A 20,087-nucleotide genomic window follows, 5' to 3' on the forward strand; every position below is an offset into this window, starting at 1 on the left:
GGACTAACTGTTAAGTGATACATGGAGGTAACTACAAAGATAGGCTGGATAACTACACAGTTTTGCATTGTGGATGCAGTCTTTTCATTCCAGGGAACACCCAACTATGAAGTAACTTCCATACATATAATGCTCTTGAGCAGGTTACTTATTCTAGAAGCTGAACTCTAAAAGAGAAATATACCAAAGATTAAATCATACACTATTCATCTAATGCCTTCTTTGCCGGTACCAAAAAACAGGAGAAAGCAATCCAGGCTCGAGATTTTGCCTAGACTTATTTGATACTGCTTTTTTAGAAAATCACCACTGCCACACTGGGTCCCTATTTCTATCAACTTCTGGCTTTTGCATCTAGCCCGTTCTCTCTTCATCCCACCTTCAAATAATCCTCACTCATGTAGCATTTGCATTTCCTTGAGAGTTCTCCATACTGCCAGGGCAAACTGGATTTTGAGAAAGGACTGGAGACTATATCCAAAAGTTGCTAGAAGCTGGGACTGTGTGTGACAGCAATAGATCACTAGCTGAGGAACAGCAGTAAAATAAAAAAGTACAAAAAGTTTGGCCACTGGGAGAAGAAGGTCCCTCTCTTCTTTTAAGAACTAGGGCAGGGACACAAGGGGTTATGTATATGTAGGCCTGGAAGCATCTCATTAAGATACTATGCTGTGAACTGACACCAAGACAACTATATTTTGGATACAGACTAGACTAATAAATACAGGTGACTCTCAACTTACACAGGGGTTATGCGTAAAGCCAAAATCATTTATAGTCAGAACACACTGGATTCAATGGCGAAGTAGGATTGCCAAAGTAATTTCCCCCAGAAACTCACCCCCTTCTGATTTTTTTAACTTTTTTTGTCAAGCGTGTAAATCTGAATGTGCACAAGTTAAGTACATGTAAGTTGTGAACTGCCTTGTAATATAAATGGAAACAGAAAATATGGATGAGAAACACACATATACTGATCTAACATAAAAAGTGAGCAAGTCCACAAAAAGAATAATGTATGAAAAGCAAAATAAGGTTTTAAAGATACATCAAATGTTTGTAACCAATGACTACAGTACACAACAATCAGAATACAACACATTTATTTAATAAATTTCAAAAGTGTGGCATTAGGGATAAGTGTTAGAAAATATACGTGTCGTTCTTGGTTGTTTAGTTTGGTCTTTAAAGGCTTCTATTTCACTCTATTGGCTCACAGAACTTAAGTCTAAAGCTAAGAAATTATTTAACGCAGCTTAGCATGAAAATACAAATGTATAAGGCTGGACACCTGACTTAAAAACCTAATTTTAAAATCAACCATATCATTAGGTTTCTTCTAATGCATATCAGTATCAAAATGTACATGGATTTAAACATTTTGCATATTCTTTTGAACAACTATTTTAGTCCTAATACAAAGAAAAATGCCAAACTGGTATGACAGCTTTACTTGATGGGTCACTGTTACAGAAACTTATATAACCCTATCTTCCTAATGAAAGTTTTGTGCTTGTGGCAGGTGATAACAAGTGCAGTGATTACACAAAGGTACTGACACTTTAGAACTTCTGTTTAAACAGAACTCTGTGTACAAGATAACACAGGCTGTGTACAGCCATCAGAGGAAAATGCTATTGAAAATGTATTTGCTTTCTTAATATAAAGAAGAAGAAAAAACCCTTCTACTTCGTAATTTGGCTGATCCTTGTTTAGTACTAGGCACCAAGAGATCTTCCCCCTCCTCCCAGCTAGGATTCCACCCATGTACAGCTGCAAAGTCAAGGTGGTATTCCACCTAACCTTTTCCTCTCCTCTGTTTTCCCATTTTTCCTGCCCCATACTGATGGGCTTCCTAGAATCAAAGTTTGCCCAACTCTTGAAATATCATATCTAGACCTAGGGGAAAGTTGCCACTGCTTGGGTAGTCTTCCTGAATGAGAAGCTTTGTTCCTGATTGATTGAAACTGCAGTCTGCTCTCCTAATAACCAGCTTCTCCAAAGGTCTCTTAATTCCTCAGGGAACCTTGCCCCTGTAAAGAATGCAGACCTCATTCCAGTGCACAACAGCCAGTCATTTTAATGAGTTTTGTACTGTTTCTAAATGTTTTTATATGGTACACCTCCCTGATGTTCTGCAAGAGGGAAGTATATACAGTAGTACCTTGGTTCTCAAATGCCTTGGTTTCAAAGAACTTGGAACCCAAACACTGCAAACCCGTTCCAGTTTGCGAACTTTTTTCAGAAGTTGAATGTGCTCCGTTTTGAGTGTTACACTTCCAATTTGAGTGCCACACTTCCGTTCGGAGTGTTACACTGAGGTCTATCTGTTTTTGCTATTTATTTTGCGTTTTTGTGGCTCTTTTTTTGTGTGTGTGACTGTGTGGAACCCAGTTCTGCTACTCATTGATTGTGTGAATGCAGCACATTGGTCTTGTTAGATAGTAAAATTCATGTTAAATTGCTGTTTTGGGAATTGTTATTAAAAGTCTGAAACCGATCAATCCATTTTGCATAACTTTCTATGGGAAAGCGCTCCTTGGTTTTGGAACGGACTTCTGGAACGGATTAAGTCTGAGAACCAAGCTACCACTGTAAATACATTTATAAACAGACATTTACCATCTCCCACTTCTCTGTCATTGGAGAAAACCAAACCTAAAAGGGGAACAGTATTATACAGTAACTTTCCAAGCAGACTGAGAATTCAGCTTCCTGCGATAGAACAACTCAGGCCCCAAACACCTGAAAAACCACTTCCTAATCTACAGACACACTTGGGTGTTGGCAGGGGAGGCCTCATTGAGCTGCCCTCGGAAGCTCAGAGACAAGGTAGCCCAGGAGAGGGCATTCTCTGCGGCAACCCCTAAGCTGTGGAAATCCCTTCCCACAGAGGTGCATCTTGCACCATTATTATACAGCTTTCTGAGAACGCTGAACAGGTGCCTCTGTACCCTGGCTTTTGACACGTGAAATGTATATTTTTAGAATGATAATAATATAAATAATGATAATAAATACAGGAGTGCTTTAAGCCCCATAATAATCAGAGTTGTCTCTTCCAACAAAGAGATGGAACAGAAAGAGAACTGGTACTAAAGGCCCCAGCAAGAGGAGACTCTTTTCCATTTGCCTTAAACTTCAGCCGCAAATGACAGGAACAGCTGAAAAATATAAAGAGCCATAACGGAGCTCATTTCTACTTCTGGAGCACATCAACCTAGATCCTCCATTGATTCCATAGGAATCAAGAAAGAAAAGGGTAGGGTTAACAATATAAAATCAAGGGTAGAATTAAAAGCATAAAATCAAGTAACACCTATATTTCTAATACACTTTTGCATTTCTGATTTTCCACAAAAGGAGTCATTGTGTGCAATTGTGACATTGAACCTCCCGCAAAAGTCCATTTTCTGCAGGGGATTAAGGGGATCCTCAGGTGGTTTTCCCTCCCACTTGCTCCACAGGCAGGAATATACAAATTAGACAGATCTTACCTCAAGGCGAGAGGGTAACACCTCCAGTTGACAAGGTAATTCAGCTCGAAGAAAGTATGTTAATCTCAGACAAAAGCACTGCATGCCATGGATACAAAAGGCAAAAGGCAAGAACTGCAACGCTTAAGGAAGAGGAACATCCAATTAAAAAAACCCAATACAAAACTGAACTGAACTGAGGAGAATACTAAAAACCCCCAGCATATAAACGAATTTGCCCAAGCTGCAAGGAATAGCCGAAACTAGCCTAGAGTGGGTAGGATCACCTCCATCCCCTGCAGAAAATGGACCTTCATTGGAGGTCCAATGTCACAATTTCCTGCCAGGGGTAAGGAATCCTTGGGTGGGATGCACCAAAGCTACTGTCAGGTGGAGCCAGCTGTGGACCCTACCCCTAACTAGGGAATCACCTGTTGTAATACACACCTACTGAAAGAAGCTTTGGCAGATACATAGATATTGATCCTGTAATGTCTCACAAAGATAGACAGAGAAGAGTAGGTGGCTGCCCTACAAATATCCAAAGTGTCAAAGATAGCTGAAGCAGAGGCACTCCTAGTGAAGTGAGTAGTGACCCAGCCAGCAAGGCCGAATCAGAAACCACATAGCACTTGGAAATGCATCCTGTCAGCCATCTGGAAAGTGTAGCAGCTGAAACCTTCTTTCCCATGGTCTGTGGCTGGAAGGAGATGAACAGGGAGTCAGACAGGCAGGATTTGTTCTCTTTAGACAGACATGCAGTGCTCATTGTTAAGTCCAGAGCACCATTCCCTCTCCTTGTCCAATCTAGGATGGGGACAGAAAGAAGGTAAGATGACATCCTGGCTCCTATGAAAACTTGAGTTAAAACGTGGGGACCAACTTCTGCATCACTGAATCTTTGTGAAACAAGAACAGTTGCTTACATGCTGAGAGTGCCCCCAGTTGTGACACTCAATGTGCTGATGTAATAGCTACTGTGAAAAGCACTTTCCAGAAGAAAGGAGGCCGATTTCAAAAAGCTGAAGGAATTACTAGGTGACATCCCATCGTCAGACATACTCAAAGAGAAGGGAGTCAAAGATGGATGGGAGTTCCTTAAAGGTGAAATATTGGGGGGGGGGATGCAGAATTCCAACAAGAAAGAAAGATGGGAGGCATCTAAAGAAAACAGTGTGGCTACACAAAGGAGTTTACAAATGAGCTGAGATTTAATAAGGGCATGTATAAGAAATGAAGAAATGAAAGAAAATCATGAAGGAAGAGCACACAGGTGGGCCAAAGCTTAGAATGAGATCAGGCTTGCAAGAGAGGGTAAAAATGATAAAAACAGATTCTTTGGCTATGCTCAAAGCAAGAGGAAGAACAAGAAAATAGTAGGCCCTCTACTACTGAGGCTGAGCGGTGTAACCCCAGAACAAAGCACACTGATATCCCATATCATGTGAAAGATCATATTCAGCAAGGTCTAGTTAAGTTCCAATACTGTTCTTCAGAGTCTATGCTGGCAGATATATTTACAAAGCCTGTATCTGCAGAAAAGAACAAGTCTGCAACTTTTCCATTAGGTATCACAAATTGAAATATTTCAAGGCAACAGCCCAACAGAAGGGGTGTTGGTGTAATTTGGGAATATATGCGAAATTGCACAAATTGCTTGGTCAGTGTTTTGAGTTGCCGTTCCTCTGCAACTGATTTCTGTTAAGGGTTAGGACGTCAACTGTGGTGGGCCTCTTGAAACAGCTCAAGGCTACCGGCCTCTGGCATGACTCAAATAATGTGTAAACGTGCATTAGCAGGTATAAAACCAAGGCTGCATTCAGAAGCAATGTGGTGTGTGGTGGAACTCTCCCAAAACTTGGACCTCTCTGTATATTTGGATCTCTTCAGTTTAACCTCTAAGACCAAGTTACTGTACTTAGTAGAATAATTTATGATGTACCAGCATCTCTTAACTATGTCTGAATTGTCTTGTGTCTTGAAGCAATAAAACATTTTACACTGAACTGTGTGGGCAAGTAGCTTTCTTCACCGTCAATTCTGGAAAGGCTGACAATGGGAAAGGTAGAAGACTCTTGAGTTTTGCTGGAACACACTGGTATTGGTGTGATATAGAAATGCTATCAAGGAAGCCCCTAGCTGATAAGATGCTCCATGATGGTATGAAGGGTTTCCATTCTGAACCTGCATTTCTGGATGTGCCTGTTCACCCTCTTCAAACCCAGTATGACCCTGAAATCTCCCTTCTTCTTATGAAGAATAAATATGGGGTAGCAGCTGTAGGGGACTCTGCTGGGGACAAGAGCTCTATAGCACTGATGGATATCAGGTGCTGAATGGCTGCTGAGACCAGATAGTGTAATTTTCCTTTTTGGATCTTGGAGAAATCACAAAGTGGTCATAAGGTAAGTAGGCAAAGTCTACAGTATACCCTTCCCTCACAGTTTGCAGAACCCTCTGATCTATTGTCATCTCTCTTCAACAAAGGAAGAACTACTGCAGACAACCCTCAACTGGAAGTTCCTGCAGCTGACTTAGGGAGTCCGGACTGAGTTGCCTTCTTTCCTCCCTGCTGACTCTGTCCAGAGCCTCTGGAATTGGAGAACTGGTTCTACTGTTGCCTGGGATAGAATCTGTCCACCCCACCGGTACCGCTGGCATCTGTTGTCTTTAGAACCATAGGCACCCTTGGAGGGCTGAAAGGAGCTACACCCAAAGTGACACCCACAGCTTTTTTTCTTATTCTTAGTTTCCACCAAGTACAGCTCCAAGAGGTCACCAAACAGCCTGCCCCCTAGAAAAGGGCCTGTAGCTAGATTAACCTTACACTTGGAATCTGTGTTCCACATCTTAAACCATAGGTATTTCCACTGTCATGGCCCTTGCAGCATACTACATGGCATCTAGGCCATCATCAGCCATAGAGGCAGCTGTCTTCTCCAGCTTTCAGATTCCCTAGAGAAGGTGGGAGTTATTAGCCAGAACCTCCTCCAGAAGTCTTCACCCATTTTAGGGAGGCCCTGGCCATCAAGAGTGAGGCTGTGGCCACCCTAATTTCCAATGTAGTAGTTTCATGGGCACGCCTCAGCAGGACCTCAGTCCTCTCTTATCATCTGAGTTCCTAGCTAATTTATCTGTGTCCTTGGCTGCCATTGTCCTTGCTGCTCTCCTGTGGCGCAATGGGTTAGTGTGTCTGGCTGTCAATCAGAAGGTTGGTGGTTCAAGTCCAACCAGGGATGGCTGTGGGCAGAATTCCGGCACTGCAGATGGTTGGACTGCACAATCTTCTGGGTCTCTTTCAACTCTACAATTTTATGGTTCTGTGCCATCAAATCTAAACAGGCACCCAGGAGAAGGAATTAGTTTAGCCATACTATCAGACTGAAAGGTATAAAGCCTTTTAGGCCCATTCAGCTGGCAGAGCCTTCTTGAAAACAGATGGAAATGTTATCAAATGAGATAGGAGGGCTGGATACGTTTCACTTCAGAGGCTCCCTCCTCCCACCCCATGTTCTTAGGAGCAGGGATCTCTAAGATATGACTTGCCTTTTTAAGAGGGCAAAATCCTTGGTAGAAAACAAGCAAGACAAAGGTGCGGAAAGCGCCTCCTCCTCCACGCTGGCTGGTAATTCCCCCTCCTCCTTACTGGAAGCCATGGCGGACGCAGCGGCTTCATCCTCCTCTAATTCACCCACAGCCGATCACAAGTCCGAAAACTTGTTGCCTGCTCTGCAGCTCCTGCCTGGCACCACCAATCTGTGGCTGCTGAGAGGAGGCTGAGGCAGAGGAATAGACTGCCTCAGCTCCCTCTCTTCTGGCCCAGCATTTTAGTGGCACCAAGATTTCCTCTTCCAGCTGCCCAGAGGTGGCCCTATACTTGCAAAGATTAGATCACAACTTGGATTTGGAAATGGCTGCTGCAACACTACAGCCAGGAGAGGAGGAAGGCAAGGAATAGCTCTCCGCCCCCAAAACAGCAGGAAAGCGCCTACAGTGGTGCCTCGCAAGACGAAATTAATTCGTTCCGCAAGTTTTTTCTTCTTGCGAAGCACGGTTTCCCATAGGAATGCATTGAAAATCAATCAATGCGTTCCTATGGAGACCGTCTGGGGACAGAGGGGCAAGCGCCACTCTGTCCCCTCTTTTGAAGCATGGGGCGGAGAGGAGAAGATCGCTTCTCCCCCTTGCCGCCCCTTGGTTCAAAAGGGGTCCGGGGAGAGAGGGGGGAGCTTGTGGGGCTGGCAACGGGGAGAAGCGATCTTCTCCGCGCCGCCCCTTGCTTCAAAAGAGGTCCAGGGATAGCGGGAAGCGCAGCGCGTCTTCCCCGCTGTCCCCGGACCTCTTTTGAAGCAAGGGGCGGCGCGGAGAAGATTGCTTCTCCCCGCCGCCCATTGCTTCAAAAGAGGTCCGGGGGCAGCAGGGAAGCGCAGCGCTTCTCCCCGCCGCCCCTTGCTTCAAAAGAGGTCCAGGGACAGCGGGGAAGACGCGCTGCGCTTCCCGCTGTCCCCGGAGCTTGCGGGGCAAGCTTCGTTTTGCGAAGCAAGCCCATAGGGAAATTCGTCTTGCGAAGCAACTCGAAAACGAAAAAAACCTTTCGTTTTGCGAGTTTTTCATCTCGCGAGGCGTTCGTCTTGCGGGGCACCACTGTATGCAGGAGTCATCACTGAGGAATCTTGAAGTCCCAACACACCACTAAAGGGAGCACTGTGCACTGTGAGGCCCTCTCTCCTGCCCAAACCTGAGGTAAAACTTAGGGCTGGGCTCTAGGCCATGGTTGAGTGGAAAAGAGCAGGCGCAAAAAGGCCATCTGAGGGACTGGGCCCACACCGACCCCCAGGCCCTGTACCAATGTCAGATCCACCAACAAAATCCACAGTTGAGAGCTGTGCTGTCAGTCACTAGATGAGGGGATGACACAAAGTTCAGTGTCTGCAGACCCTCCAAAACCTCAGCTCTCTCAGTGGACTAACTGGAAGGCAGGGGCAAGGTCAGCATCCATCTTAACTGCCTTTCCGTCAGGCCAGCCATCCCCTCCTCCACAGCCTCTGCTGGCTTCCTGGGATGAAACTCTTAGTAAACTTGAGCATACACTGAGGGAGACAGCCCACCGCCATGGGTAACCTCTGCTCCTCTGGCCTCTTCTTCCGAGGAATCAGTCAAAAAGGGGAGGGGGCTGTGAGCCCTCACAGACGACTCAAGACATTCTTGTCATTGAATTCTCTGTAAATTGGACTATGTTGACCAATTCTCTTTTTCCCCGCAGGGAATTGGTCAACGAAGTCAACCCTTTCCTCACAAAGCTAAGGACAGCAGCATATAACGATTACTCAACCTGCACTGCTGCAAGGCAGGAATGAAACAGGAGGCATTACCCTCCTACCATGAGGTAAAATTTGTCTAATTTGCATATGTGGAACAAGTGGGAGGGACAACAATCCGAGGATCCCCTCCCCGCTGCAGGAATATTTTGTTTCACTGATTACAATACATGTCGTCTTCTCAATCACCTTGCTGTACTTGTTTATGAGGTTTTCTCTATCACTAACAATCAGAAAAAGCTGCAAACCTACCTTTTTCCTGGCTGTAAATCCTGCTAGTTTGCATTTGGGGGATTTTGTTTTGTTTTGTTCTAAAAGCTAGATGGCACTTGTTTCAGACATTGACGACTTCAATGTTCCATTTTCTAAAACAGTGTCTTATTTTTCCCTCCTCCTATTTCTGGAAATTTTACCTATTAACAGCATGCTGCCCTAAACGTAAAGATGAATTCTATCTATTGCTTTCAAACGCACCAACCTTTTCAAATACACTGGATGGTGTCATCAAACAAAACCTGATGTTCTGAATGATGGTGTCGGTATGCCTCCAGCGTCTTCTATCATGCCGCAGCCAAGCCTGAACAGCCTCGTAGAGCTCTATCTCTGGGAATCTGCTCAGACGATCATTATCCAAGTAAGTCATAAGCTTTTCAAAGCTCAGATAGGACAAGAAGTCAGGTCTGGCCATGAGAGGCACAAAGTTTTCTAACAAAAAGGAATCCAGCTTTTCTCTGACGCCCTCGATGTTAACACCAAAGTCATCTAAAAGTCTCATAATTTCTGCACAGTTTTCCAAGCATATTTTTGCTAATAGAAAGGAGCAGCAGAACTTCACCACCTCAATAAGCTGGACGTACATGGCAGCTTGCAGGATTTCATGAACAGTGCTCATACTCAGTTCAATGGTTCCATAGTACATGAATTGGAGAACATGGCTGAAGCCTGTCGCAGTTAGGCCTTTCAAATGGATTTTGTCCTGATCTCGCTCCCTCATATCAGCAGTGAACATAATCCTGAAATAATCACTTTGGGTGGCAAGCAATGCCTTATGAGCCTGAAACTGGTGGTCCTCAATAACAAGAGTGACGTCAAGAAGCAATCCCTCCTCATACAGTGTTCTGAACCCAGCAGAGACGCTGGTGTCATGGATGGAGGAACTAAATCCTTCCACGTCCCCTGCCATGAATCACCTGGGGAAAAATGTAAATAAAGAAATGTTATGATTTCTAAAGATTCATGAAAATGTAGAAACATATAAAACTTGTGTTTATCATGCTTTGTGAATAGTGTTAATTGCCTTTTTTTAAAACAAATCAATAACCAATATAAGAAATTTTGCTTTGGAGAAGGGAGAAGCTGTTCATGAAAATTACTTACAGCAAAATTTCAAAACTGTAAACATTTAAGCTCTTATCTCCAAACTCTTGCATTACCTATATTGGCTGAGATCTAGCATAGTGGGCAGAGTGTTAGGTTTGAACTTGGAAGACAAAATCAGTCTTGCTATTTGCAAGTGGCAAGGTAGGATAATTCTTGCTCTTACAAACGAAAGGATCCTAAAGCAGATGGACCTATACTCTTCAAAAGTGTCATTCAGAAGCTCAGCTGAGACTGCTGCAGCTTCACAATACTATGCCATGGCACAGGCAATTTGCCATGGTGGAGATCATTTTGGTGTAGCAGCCGTATTGTTCAAGTGCTGTGATATACTCAAACTGCATCTCTCCCCATGTCCTAGAAAAAACTTTCAAATGGTGACTTAAAAACACAAGCTGGTAAGCAGCAACGTTACCTGGAACAGACACTTCATGGCAACATCACAAAAAACACACAACAATAAAAAACCTGTCTACTATTGAAAATATGGTATAAAAAAATAGTTCTTTAAGGGACACAACAATCTATTGCTAAAGATTTCCTTTTTGTTTCTTATAAATGTCTAGGAAGCTCTGCCTCCAGGAAGCAAGCCTGTATCGGGGTGGGAAAAGGTATGCCACCATGGACAACCTTTGCTCCCCCAAACTCCCGAGCCAAAGACTCTGCTAAGAACAGCAGGCTAGCAAGCTGAGCTGTAGAAAAAATATATATTTGGCTGGTAGATATGCTCTAAATTTGAATGAATTCATGAAGACCTCTCCTAACGTAATGGCATGACAGAAAACATCTGTCGCCTAACCTGCGTGGAACTAGGCAGGAGAAAATCAGAAGATTGCCTCCCACATGAGGTAGTGAGATCTAATTTGCATATTGGCCTGCCTAGTGGAGCAAGTGAGAGGGACAATCCATTCCAGGATCCCCTCCTCCCTGAAGGAAAAAATGAAATTTACCATGCTTTTTGCAATGTGGACTTTTAACATATTTAACATATCCTGCAATGCAGGATTTTAACATATGTCAACCAGGCAATTTCCACGGCACAGCCTGTACACAGGCATGGTATAATCTGCCATGGAAAATCTTTGCACAGGCAGATAATCCATCTTGTAAGCAGCATGACATGTTATGGGCCCCATCAGAAAAAGTGATAGCTTTAGCATGCTAATTTGTTCTGCAACACCAAGTTAAGCATGTCAACTGTTGGAAGAACTCCTCTACTTTTAACACATATGCAGATCACTGAGAATATGTACTGCTAACAGACAATCAATTTAGAAAGCTTAAATTCACTGTGTTTTAAAAACAATGTTGGCAAGTTCTCCAAGTTCTTCCAAGGTTGCCAGCACTTACTCAAATAAAAATTCAAAAGGCAAGCAGTGTAGTAAAGAAGTGCATTTTTTAAACAGAAGCGGGCACCTTTGAATTCAAATTCAGAAAGTTATAACTTATGTTGTAAAACCTTACATGGACTGGTTCTTACCTTCATATCGTTAAACACAGTAGTATAGCAAAATAATAATAACACTTAATATTTCTGTAAGACTACATCATCATTCCCCTATGACAACCTTCAAGCACAGTTGTTCTTAGAATCTTTGTCCTTAATTTTATTTACTCCTTGTTAGCAATGCCTGCATATCACAATAAGTCAGGGTTGCTAGCTTATTTATTGGGAACAAAGAGCATATTACCCATTCATTCCTGCTTCACACCACCTCTAGTGTGAGCAGGAGAAACAAGACACAAAGTCTCAATTTCCATGACATTCAAACTCAGAATCCTGATTTGTTGCTCCCTTACATGCCAGAATTACAACCTGGCCTGAAACCATGGTTTGTATTGGTTTATGAATCATGGCTCTTTACAGAGAGCAACAAACAATGATCCCAAGTGACTATCACAGTGGCCAAGCTTAACTGCAGCTTTCTAATTTGTTTCTTGCACTGGGAGAAAAGTGAAGTGGAAGCCATCAACAGAGTATAGAAGCACACTGTTGTTCATTCCTAATATACCATAATAGGCCAGTAACTCTGCCTAATCACTGTAGTGTGTGAATGCAGCCATTGTGTCTTCACTGTTCTCAATAAGCCACGTATGTTTAGTAACAGCAAAAGTACAATGGGATTGCTACCGCAATCAACAGCAATTGCTATGCCCAACAGTCTCAAACCCTACACCACCTACACCTTTAATTTTCTTATCGGATAAGAAAACCAATCCACATTTTTCAGCTCTTATTTTATAATGCGCCAGGGGTGGGGAACCTATAGCCTGTCAGATATTGTTAGCCTACAATCCTATCACCCCTGACCATTGGCCATGCTGTCTAACAGAGGGCCAAAAGTTAGCTATCTTTATATTATGCAATGAAATTTTACCCTTTTACAATCTTCTATATTTGCAGCACATGCGTCTTATGTACTAGTATATGTGCTTCAGCACCACATAATACTAAACTTGTACTAAAATTAGATATCAGGTATTAACTGATCTGTTAAGGTGAGAAACTGCTCATTTTGGGGTAGAAACAAGAAATGCAAGTCATATATACAGAGTGAATCACGTCTATCAAAGGAAAGGGCCAATCTGAATTTGGTGTAATTTGGATGTGGCAATCATTTCTGGGATGACCATTTAAGCAACTGGTATTATTTAGAAAGGCTTTTATGTTTTGGCCCTAACATTTAACCTGAAATATCAACTGATACTTAGTTACACTGATGTAAACCATTCAAATATTATGAAAAAGGAGTCTGAATTGGCTCACTATTCTAGAAGCACTACTGCTTAAGAATGAACATCAGGAAAATCGACAAAAAATGTGGTTGACATTTCACACTTCACAGAATCAGAATGTTTGCCCTTTACCCAAACTGAGTCTTCTACCACTGCTCTTTCTCTATCATTGATTTTGCATACAATGAATTTTGTGAAAGTGACAACTAAGCATCTGAATCTGCATAGGCACCTGCTATTTCATGTGCTTTTGCAGACAACTTAGAAGTCAATGTTAGCTACATTTGGTGTAAGAGTAGGGAAACTGTGACCTTCTGAATGTTTTGTACTACAACTCCCATCAGCATCAGCCAACATGGCACACAGCCAGGAATTTTGGGAGTTGGAGACCAGAAACCTCTGGAGGGCTACAGATTCCCCACCCCCAGTACAGAGAAAACCACAGCATAATGAGTTTATATATGTAATTTCTCAGAAAAACAGTAGTTTACAGTGTTCTAGGTGGCTACTAGGATGGATTGGATAAATGTTTTAGTAAATAAAGAGGTAACCAAGACTCTTGGCCAGTCACAGTATGTCACTGATAAAATCTAGAGTAACTGTTTTCTACTTTCTGGCGAATTAGAAAAGGATGCTGCTTCCAAACACAAGGAACAGAGAGAAGAAGTAGAAGAAGAGGAGGAGTTTGGATTTGATATCCCGCCTTTCACTCCCTTTAAGGAGTCTCAAAGCAGCTAACATTCTCCTTTCCCTTCCTCCCCCACAACAAACACTCTGTGAGGTGAGTGGGTCTGAGAGACTTCAGAGAAGTGTGACTAGCCCAAGGTCATCCAGCAGCTGCATGTGGAGGAGCGGAGACGCGAACCTAGTTCCCCAGATTATGAGACTACCGCTCTTAATCACTACACCACACTTGCTATTATGAAGAGTGAAGTTCAGATGAACAATGACTAGTTGAAAGAAGATTACCGAAAGACTTATTCATAGTTAAATGTGTCTCATTTTCTGCAGAAACCTAACATTGATCACAATGATTTCTGATGTTCTGATGATTCATTTGGTATGAATGCTTGTTACATAGAATAAACCAGGCCACAACAGGTTGAACTGATGTTATATAGGATGCAAATCACAAAAATAACCTGGAGGAATGTGTGTGAAGAAAGATACAGATGTGAGACTCAGAGTTACTCCCTCAATACAACTGCTAACCAAGAGTTACAGCTTCTTAAAAGTTACAGCTTCTTACAAGTTAATGAAAGTAGGATTAAGATAATACAGTAATCCTAATGTCATTTACCTAAGAGTAAGACTCATTGAATTAAATAGGACTTACTTCTGAGTAGTGTTCAAAACTCCCATTGCACATTTTGCAACAGGGAATTTCATTAGTGGCAGCAGTTTCTGAGCTCTGGGCGCAGTACAGCACCAAAAATTTCAGATTAAAACTGTAGAGTAGAAGGAAAGGAGGACCTTTTTCTGCCTCCATAACCTACGTTTAAGGTGCCATTCAGCTCCTAACTTTCATATCTCAGTTTCTAAAACTGCTTCTGAGTAGGCGTGGTTAGGAATACGCCTCTTTTTTTAAAAAAAAACCTTTCTTGAGGAGACAATCTGGAACAAACAAGCATCTCCTGAGGGGCAACAGTTAATTTGACACAAGTACCATTGCTCCACACAACCAAAAAGAGGAATCAAGGATAATGCTATAAAAAAGATGACACCGCCACTGATAGGTGCTCAGTGATTCTGATCAAAAATGTTTAATTAAGCTGTCAGTCTGAGACATTAATGAAGGCCAAAGCATTGCCACTCATTAAGGTAACTGAAGTACATTATACTGTGATGTACAACCACAACAGTGAGTGCACATACAGTGACTGAAGAGAGATATTTCACAGAATATATAATGAACACATTCTACTAATGGCAGATGGCTTGCAAAATCATACCATCTACCAGACTGTTCATGTATGAAAACAATCATTGGTAAATAAACAAAGATTTCAACCTCCATTACCATGGGGTTGGAATCAAAGCTGCCATTGTATGCAAACTACACTACATTATTCTTCATTTCTTGCCTACAATCAGATGTAAGGCAGAATGTTCAGTAAATTGTTCTTGTTTCAGAAAAAATAATTGCACTGCACATATCTGTGTACATGTAAATGCCGCTAATGAAATTATAGCATTAACCAATTTACAAAGCAAAATATATGCATAATAAAAAGCAGCAGATTGTAGTTAAGGGTGAAGTTTGGGTTGCTCATTTTCTTTCTCACGTCTACATTTTGTGATTTCCATAAGAAGCTTCTAGAAACAACTATTTTTTAAAATGACAATCACTGCCAAACAAGACAGATTTGGATTGGTCCTATATTCTATTTTGATCAGCTACAAAACTTTACATTTGAGCAAATTTTCACACTTCTACTATGAAAGGAACAATACTTTGATACTATAATATTTACATTGCTGATTTAATAGTATATTATTAAGGACTAAAGTTAAGGTATTAGGATCTCAAACTAAATAAACAAGCAGACAGGTGGTCTCTGAAAGCTACATTAAATTGATACTAACAGAAGACAACACAGTTCTGAATAGAGCCAACTGAAAACCCATGGGCTCTACAAATTATTGTACAAAAAGATCTATCCTATGCACCATAAACTTTTAATTTTTTTATATAATTAGGAGTTTCTTCCATATTTCAACGATTTCCTATACTGTATTCAACTTTCATCTTAGTATTTGTGCAAATTTGTAATGTGGCTAGAGACTCAACACTGTAAACAGTGCTGGATTTTGCCCAGTAAGAGCCACACTTAATTTTCAACACAGCCTTTGATAGTTGAGGCCTGAGTTTCAGAAAGTACTACTATATTTTAGAGGCACTCTGTGAACAAAGTTAAAAAATTAACCTAATATTTATACAACAAGGCTTGTAAGGTTATCTTTCAGCAGCACTAGACACCTTGCTGCTACATTTAAATCAGGGCCGCACAATTTAGTTGGTCTATTATATTATTAAACTTTAGAACTTTTCATTGACTAAGGTGTTCCTGAGTAATTGAGAAATACATATATTCATGCTAATTATTTTAATATGAGTAGTTAAAAAAATGACTTATGGCAAGTGTTATCTCAAAAAGACCACTGCTCTTTCTCTTACACTCAAAAAGGAATATTTCTTCTAAGGCAGTGCTTGTTGTAACAAGTACACCACCATCTCAAAACAAAGAGCTTCTTTATAGTTTTTGGAGACTATAAAATCCCATAAAATTTTTACATATCAAGCCTCAAATGTATCAAAATTGTGCAGAATCATGGCAAATTACTGTGTACCCTGGTGACTCTGATACACCTGGTACAGAACGAAAACACTATGGCGTAATATTTACTAAGATAAACGGTCAAACACTTTACTATCTCGAGCACAAAGTGAAGTATTAAAGGAGGGGCTGCATGCAACCAAAGATCAAAACATGGATATAGATTAATGGAGAAGAAGTGTATGACACTGTTATCCCTACCATGTGCATTTTAAGCACAGAAGACTTCAGTGCGCTGTGTTCCTGGAAGCATCACTAGCATGCTCACATACACAAAGGCCAGGGCATATATCAATCTTCTTCCCCACCCTGTTCATCATGGGTGACTTTTCTGAGGAATTAGAAAGAGGAAAGACAGCTTCATCATACCGCCCTCTTTTAGAGAAACAAAGACACCTGAGAGGGCAAGATGCTCAACTGAAACCCAGAGGCATTACACAACTATCCAATTAGCAGCAGGAACAACTGAAAAACCCTTGAACCTCTGATACTAGGATGATGCTACCACGAAAACCTCCAGTTCCATCACACCCACTACCTTTACTCCCCCCCCCCAAAAAAAGCCTTACACCCAAAAGCAGCTGTCCTTCAAAAGCTGGAGATGGGAAGTATATTGAAGTACCTCAACTGATGTGCCCCAAACATGGTGGAGGGCAAGCCAGAAAAAAGGGAAAATACTGTATCTCAGGGAGGAGAGGAGCGGGAGTGACTTTCACCTAACTGGGTCTAGAAAAAGAGCAGCAAACATCATGAACACATACGGGGGGTGGGGGGGGGACGGCTGGTCCTCGGGCAGCTTCACCTACCTCTCAGCAGCACTGAAGACAGCTCTTCCCGCTGAACCTGCGGAGAAGGGGGTCTCTGGGTGACATAAAGACAGAGGAGGAGGAGAGCCTCACAGGGGGGCTGAAGTGGGGTTACACCGAGACCGAGGTATCGCGCCCGGGCCCCTTCCTCGCCTGCCGGGGCTGAGGCTGCGCGAGCGAGCGAGGCCTCTTTCGGCGGCACCGTCCAGGCACCGGCTTTCGCCGGCCCCTGCCTCGCCCGTCCCCTCCCAGAGTCCCTGCCTCTCCCCTTCCCTCTCACACTTGTTTACCTTCTTCACTGCCTAGCACAGCCACAGTCGCCATCTTCCCCCAACGACAAGCACCCCGCACCGGCCGTCACTTCCGCCGCCGCCGCCACCACCTGTGGGAGAGGCAGAGGGACACGCACAGGAGGAACCTCCATCAAGGCGGAGTGGGATGCTCAGGCCGCCGCCGCCTCCTCCTTCGCCTTCCCAAGGCGCGCTCCCCGGCCGGCTCTCGCAGGACTGCCCCATTCGCCGGTGCTGCCGCTGCCTCACAAAAGCCGCCAACCCCACACGCAACACTGGCCCCTCCTCGCGCAGCGCCCCGCATCAGGAGCCGCCTCCCGGCGGAGCTCCGGCCGCCGCGCCGCTGCCCCGTTCAGCCGGGCCGAAATGCAGCCTCCCGCACGGTCGCTCCCCGGGCCCTGAAACGGGGCTCCTCAGGACCCGACTCCGCCGCCGCCGGGTGGGCTTTCCTCCTCCCCTCCTGTTCTCACACGTTATCAACTTCCACCATCGTTTATTAAATGCCTGTATATGGCCCTTCTTCTTGAGAATCACAGGGCGGTTAACAGCAGAAAAGTCGAAACATGGCATCGTTTGGTTTCGTTATTTTCCATTTCCTAGCACACAGGACGTGCATTGACCTAGTTAAGAAGTTCTCTCCCTCCCTCCCTCCCTCTCTGAGCACGTATATTCAGTGCTGTGCACTTCAGGAGGGGCACTTCCAACTCGAGTTATCATTGTGTAATACCAACATAGCAGTCTGCAGCCCTCTGCCTGCTTGCACGGGAACGAAACGTTTCTAACTAAACGCACGTTAAGATTGCTCTGTATATAGCAGTTTAATTTTCATGGCTTCCTCCCAAAGACTCCTGGGAACTGTAGTTTGGTGAGAATCCTGAAGCGGTATCTATTCATTTCGCACTTCTGCAAGCAATTAAGAACGCATCTTTCCATAGCATAGTTAGTTGATGGTCTCTGGTGTATATAAACAAATTCTAAACCACTTTGAAGTTTATTATGATATAAATATTTTAATAAATAACTGAGCTTCATGGCTGCTACAGCACACTTGCATACCATGGCAGAGTAACTGTCCACTTGGGAAAGCGCATACCGTATTTTTCGCTCTATAAGACGCACCAGACCACAAGATGCACCTAGTTTTTGGAGGAGGAAAACAAGAAAAAAAATATTCTGAATCTCAGAAGCCAGAACAGCAAGAAGGATCGCTGCACGGTGAAAGCAGCAATCCCTCTTGCTGTTCTGGCTTCTGGGATAGCTGCACAGCCTACATTCGCTCCATAAGATGCACAGACATTTCCCCTCCCTTTTTCGGAGGGAAAAAGTGAGTCTTCTAGAGCAAAAAATACGGTATATAACAAACATTAAGCCTGTGGTACAGATTTGCCTTTAAGATTACCTACTATGATAATGATATAAGCCTCCTATGACTCTCAGTGACTTAAGAGTAGTCATCTTGGACCAAATGAATTTAAAGGGAGACGGCAGCACAAAACCAATCATTATAATACATCAATAGTTCAAAGCTGTCACTTGTAGATTCCACAGAAACAAATGGATTCGTGCTCATTATGCCAGTTAATTGGTTTATCAGTGCCAGGATTTGTGCTAGCAACAACTTTTCTACATTTCATTTCCAGCTGACATCTTTCGTTTTCCCTTCCCCAAAATTATATGCATTTATACTCAGAATATGCATCTGAAAGAGGAGACTGTTGTTGGTCCCACCCAATGGATTCGCTGTTGCTAAATATTCCAGAACAATTGTTCATATTGCTAAATGCATATCCTTCCCTAAGGAGAAAAGCTGGGATGGGGAAGAAGTGGCTCATATCTTTAAAAGAAATTCATACTCACATGTATACATAAAATGTACTCCAATTAATAGCTAAACTGATTAAACAGGTGGGGTGTACGCTGCTGCTATACTGTATGACACCAGTATGGGCAAGTAAGGTGGACAATGAGGCTTGCTGGGATCCTATCAGAAATGACCTGCCTCACAAAGTAAAAGGAGAGCGGATTATTTGCTAGGAGAGGGAGGCTAAAAAGGCTGATAGCTCTCTTTCCCTGAGCATGGGAGCGCCTGTCCATCTTTTCTAGAGAAACATTATATTCTGGATTTAAATCTGAGACCTTGGTTATCATGTTTCACATAGGAAAAATGGAAGCTTACGCTGTTTTGGTGGGGTTGAACACTCATTTCCAGTATAATTAGCTATATCCAAACCATTATTATTATTATTAGGCCATGTAAACTCTGTATACTAGAACGGTGGCACTTTTTCTGGCAGACCAGAGTCCATATTGTCTTCCCTGTAAAGAAAGTGAGAGCTTGGTTAAAGGCTTTATGTTCATTTTTTTAAAAGTAATTTCCTTACCTTGGTCCATGTGCCCCACCTGCTCCTAAACATATGAAGGAGGGATGAAGGTTTTTTGTTTATAAATGCAAGCATATACAGCATATAATTAACTTCTGATATTTTATTTCCTACTGTATATTTTATTATGTTGCATGTTCTGTATATATTTTTCAAAATTACCATCAATAAAAAAATAAGTAAAAAGGAAAAGTAGGATTTCCTCTTGTATTCAGCTGTACTGCAACAGAATGTTGAACGCTCTCAGAAAACCTACGTAAGATCCTTCAAAGGCGGCTCTTAAAACGGAACCGCGCTGAACCAACCATTCCAGTCCCTTTCTTATTCAGTCACAACCCGCAACAATCCCCCTCCGCGCGCCCTTC

At 42.8% G+C, this 20,087-nt stretch overlaps 1 protein-coding gene across 12 annotated transcripts in view; it reads right to left on the reverse strand.

Moving 5' to 3' along the window:
• Window positions 1-20,075, reverse strand: part of KLHL15 (kelch like family member 15) — a 30,464-nt gene extending 10,389 nt beyond the window's left edge. The window contains exons 1-5 of one of the 12 annotated variants that reach the window (XM_081198721.1): window positions 19,199-19,347; window positions 17,342-17,433; window positions 17,052-17,088; window positions 16,447-16,576; window positions 9,273-9,984 (exon numbers count right to left, since the gene is read on the reverse strand). In XM_081198721.1, the coding sequence (XP_081054847.1) occupies window positions 9,273-9,977 (705 nt within the window). In that variant the 5' untranslated portion in view covers window positions 9,978-9,984; window positions 16,447-16,576; window positions 17,052-17,088; window positions 17,342-17,433; window positions 19,199-19,347. Of the gene's footprint in view, window positions 1-9,272; window positions 9,985-16,446; window positions 16,577-17,047; window positions 17,107-17,341; window positions 18,122-19,198; window positions 19,350-19,722 lie in introns of those variants that run through there. The other 11 variants (XM_081198720.1, XM_081198713.1, XM_081198719.1 and 8 more) reach the window with 11 other exon arrangements.
• Window positions 20,076-20,087: the final 12 nt, after the last annotated feature.

Source organism: Podarcis bocagei (genome assembly GCF_964188305.1).
Source record: "Podarcis bocagei genome assembly, chromosome: 6".
Taxonomy (NCBI): Eukaryota; Metazoa; Chordata; class Lepidosauria; order Squamata; family Lacertidae; genus Podarcis; species Podarcis bocagei.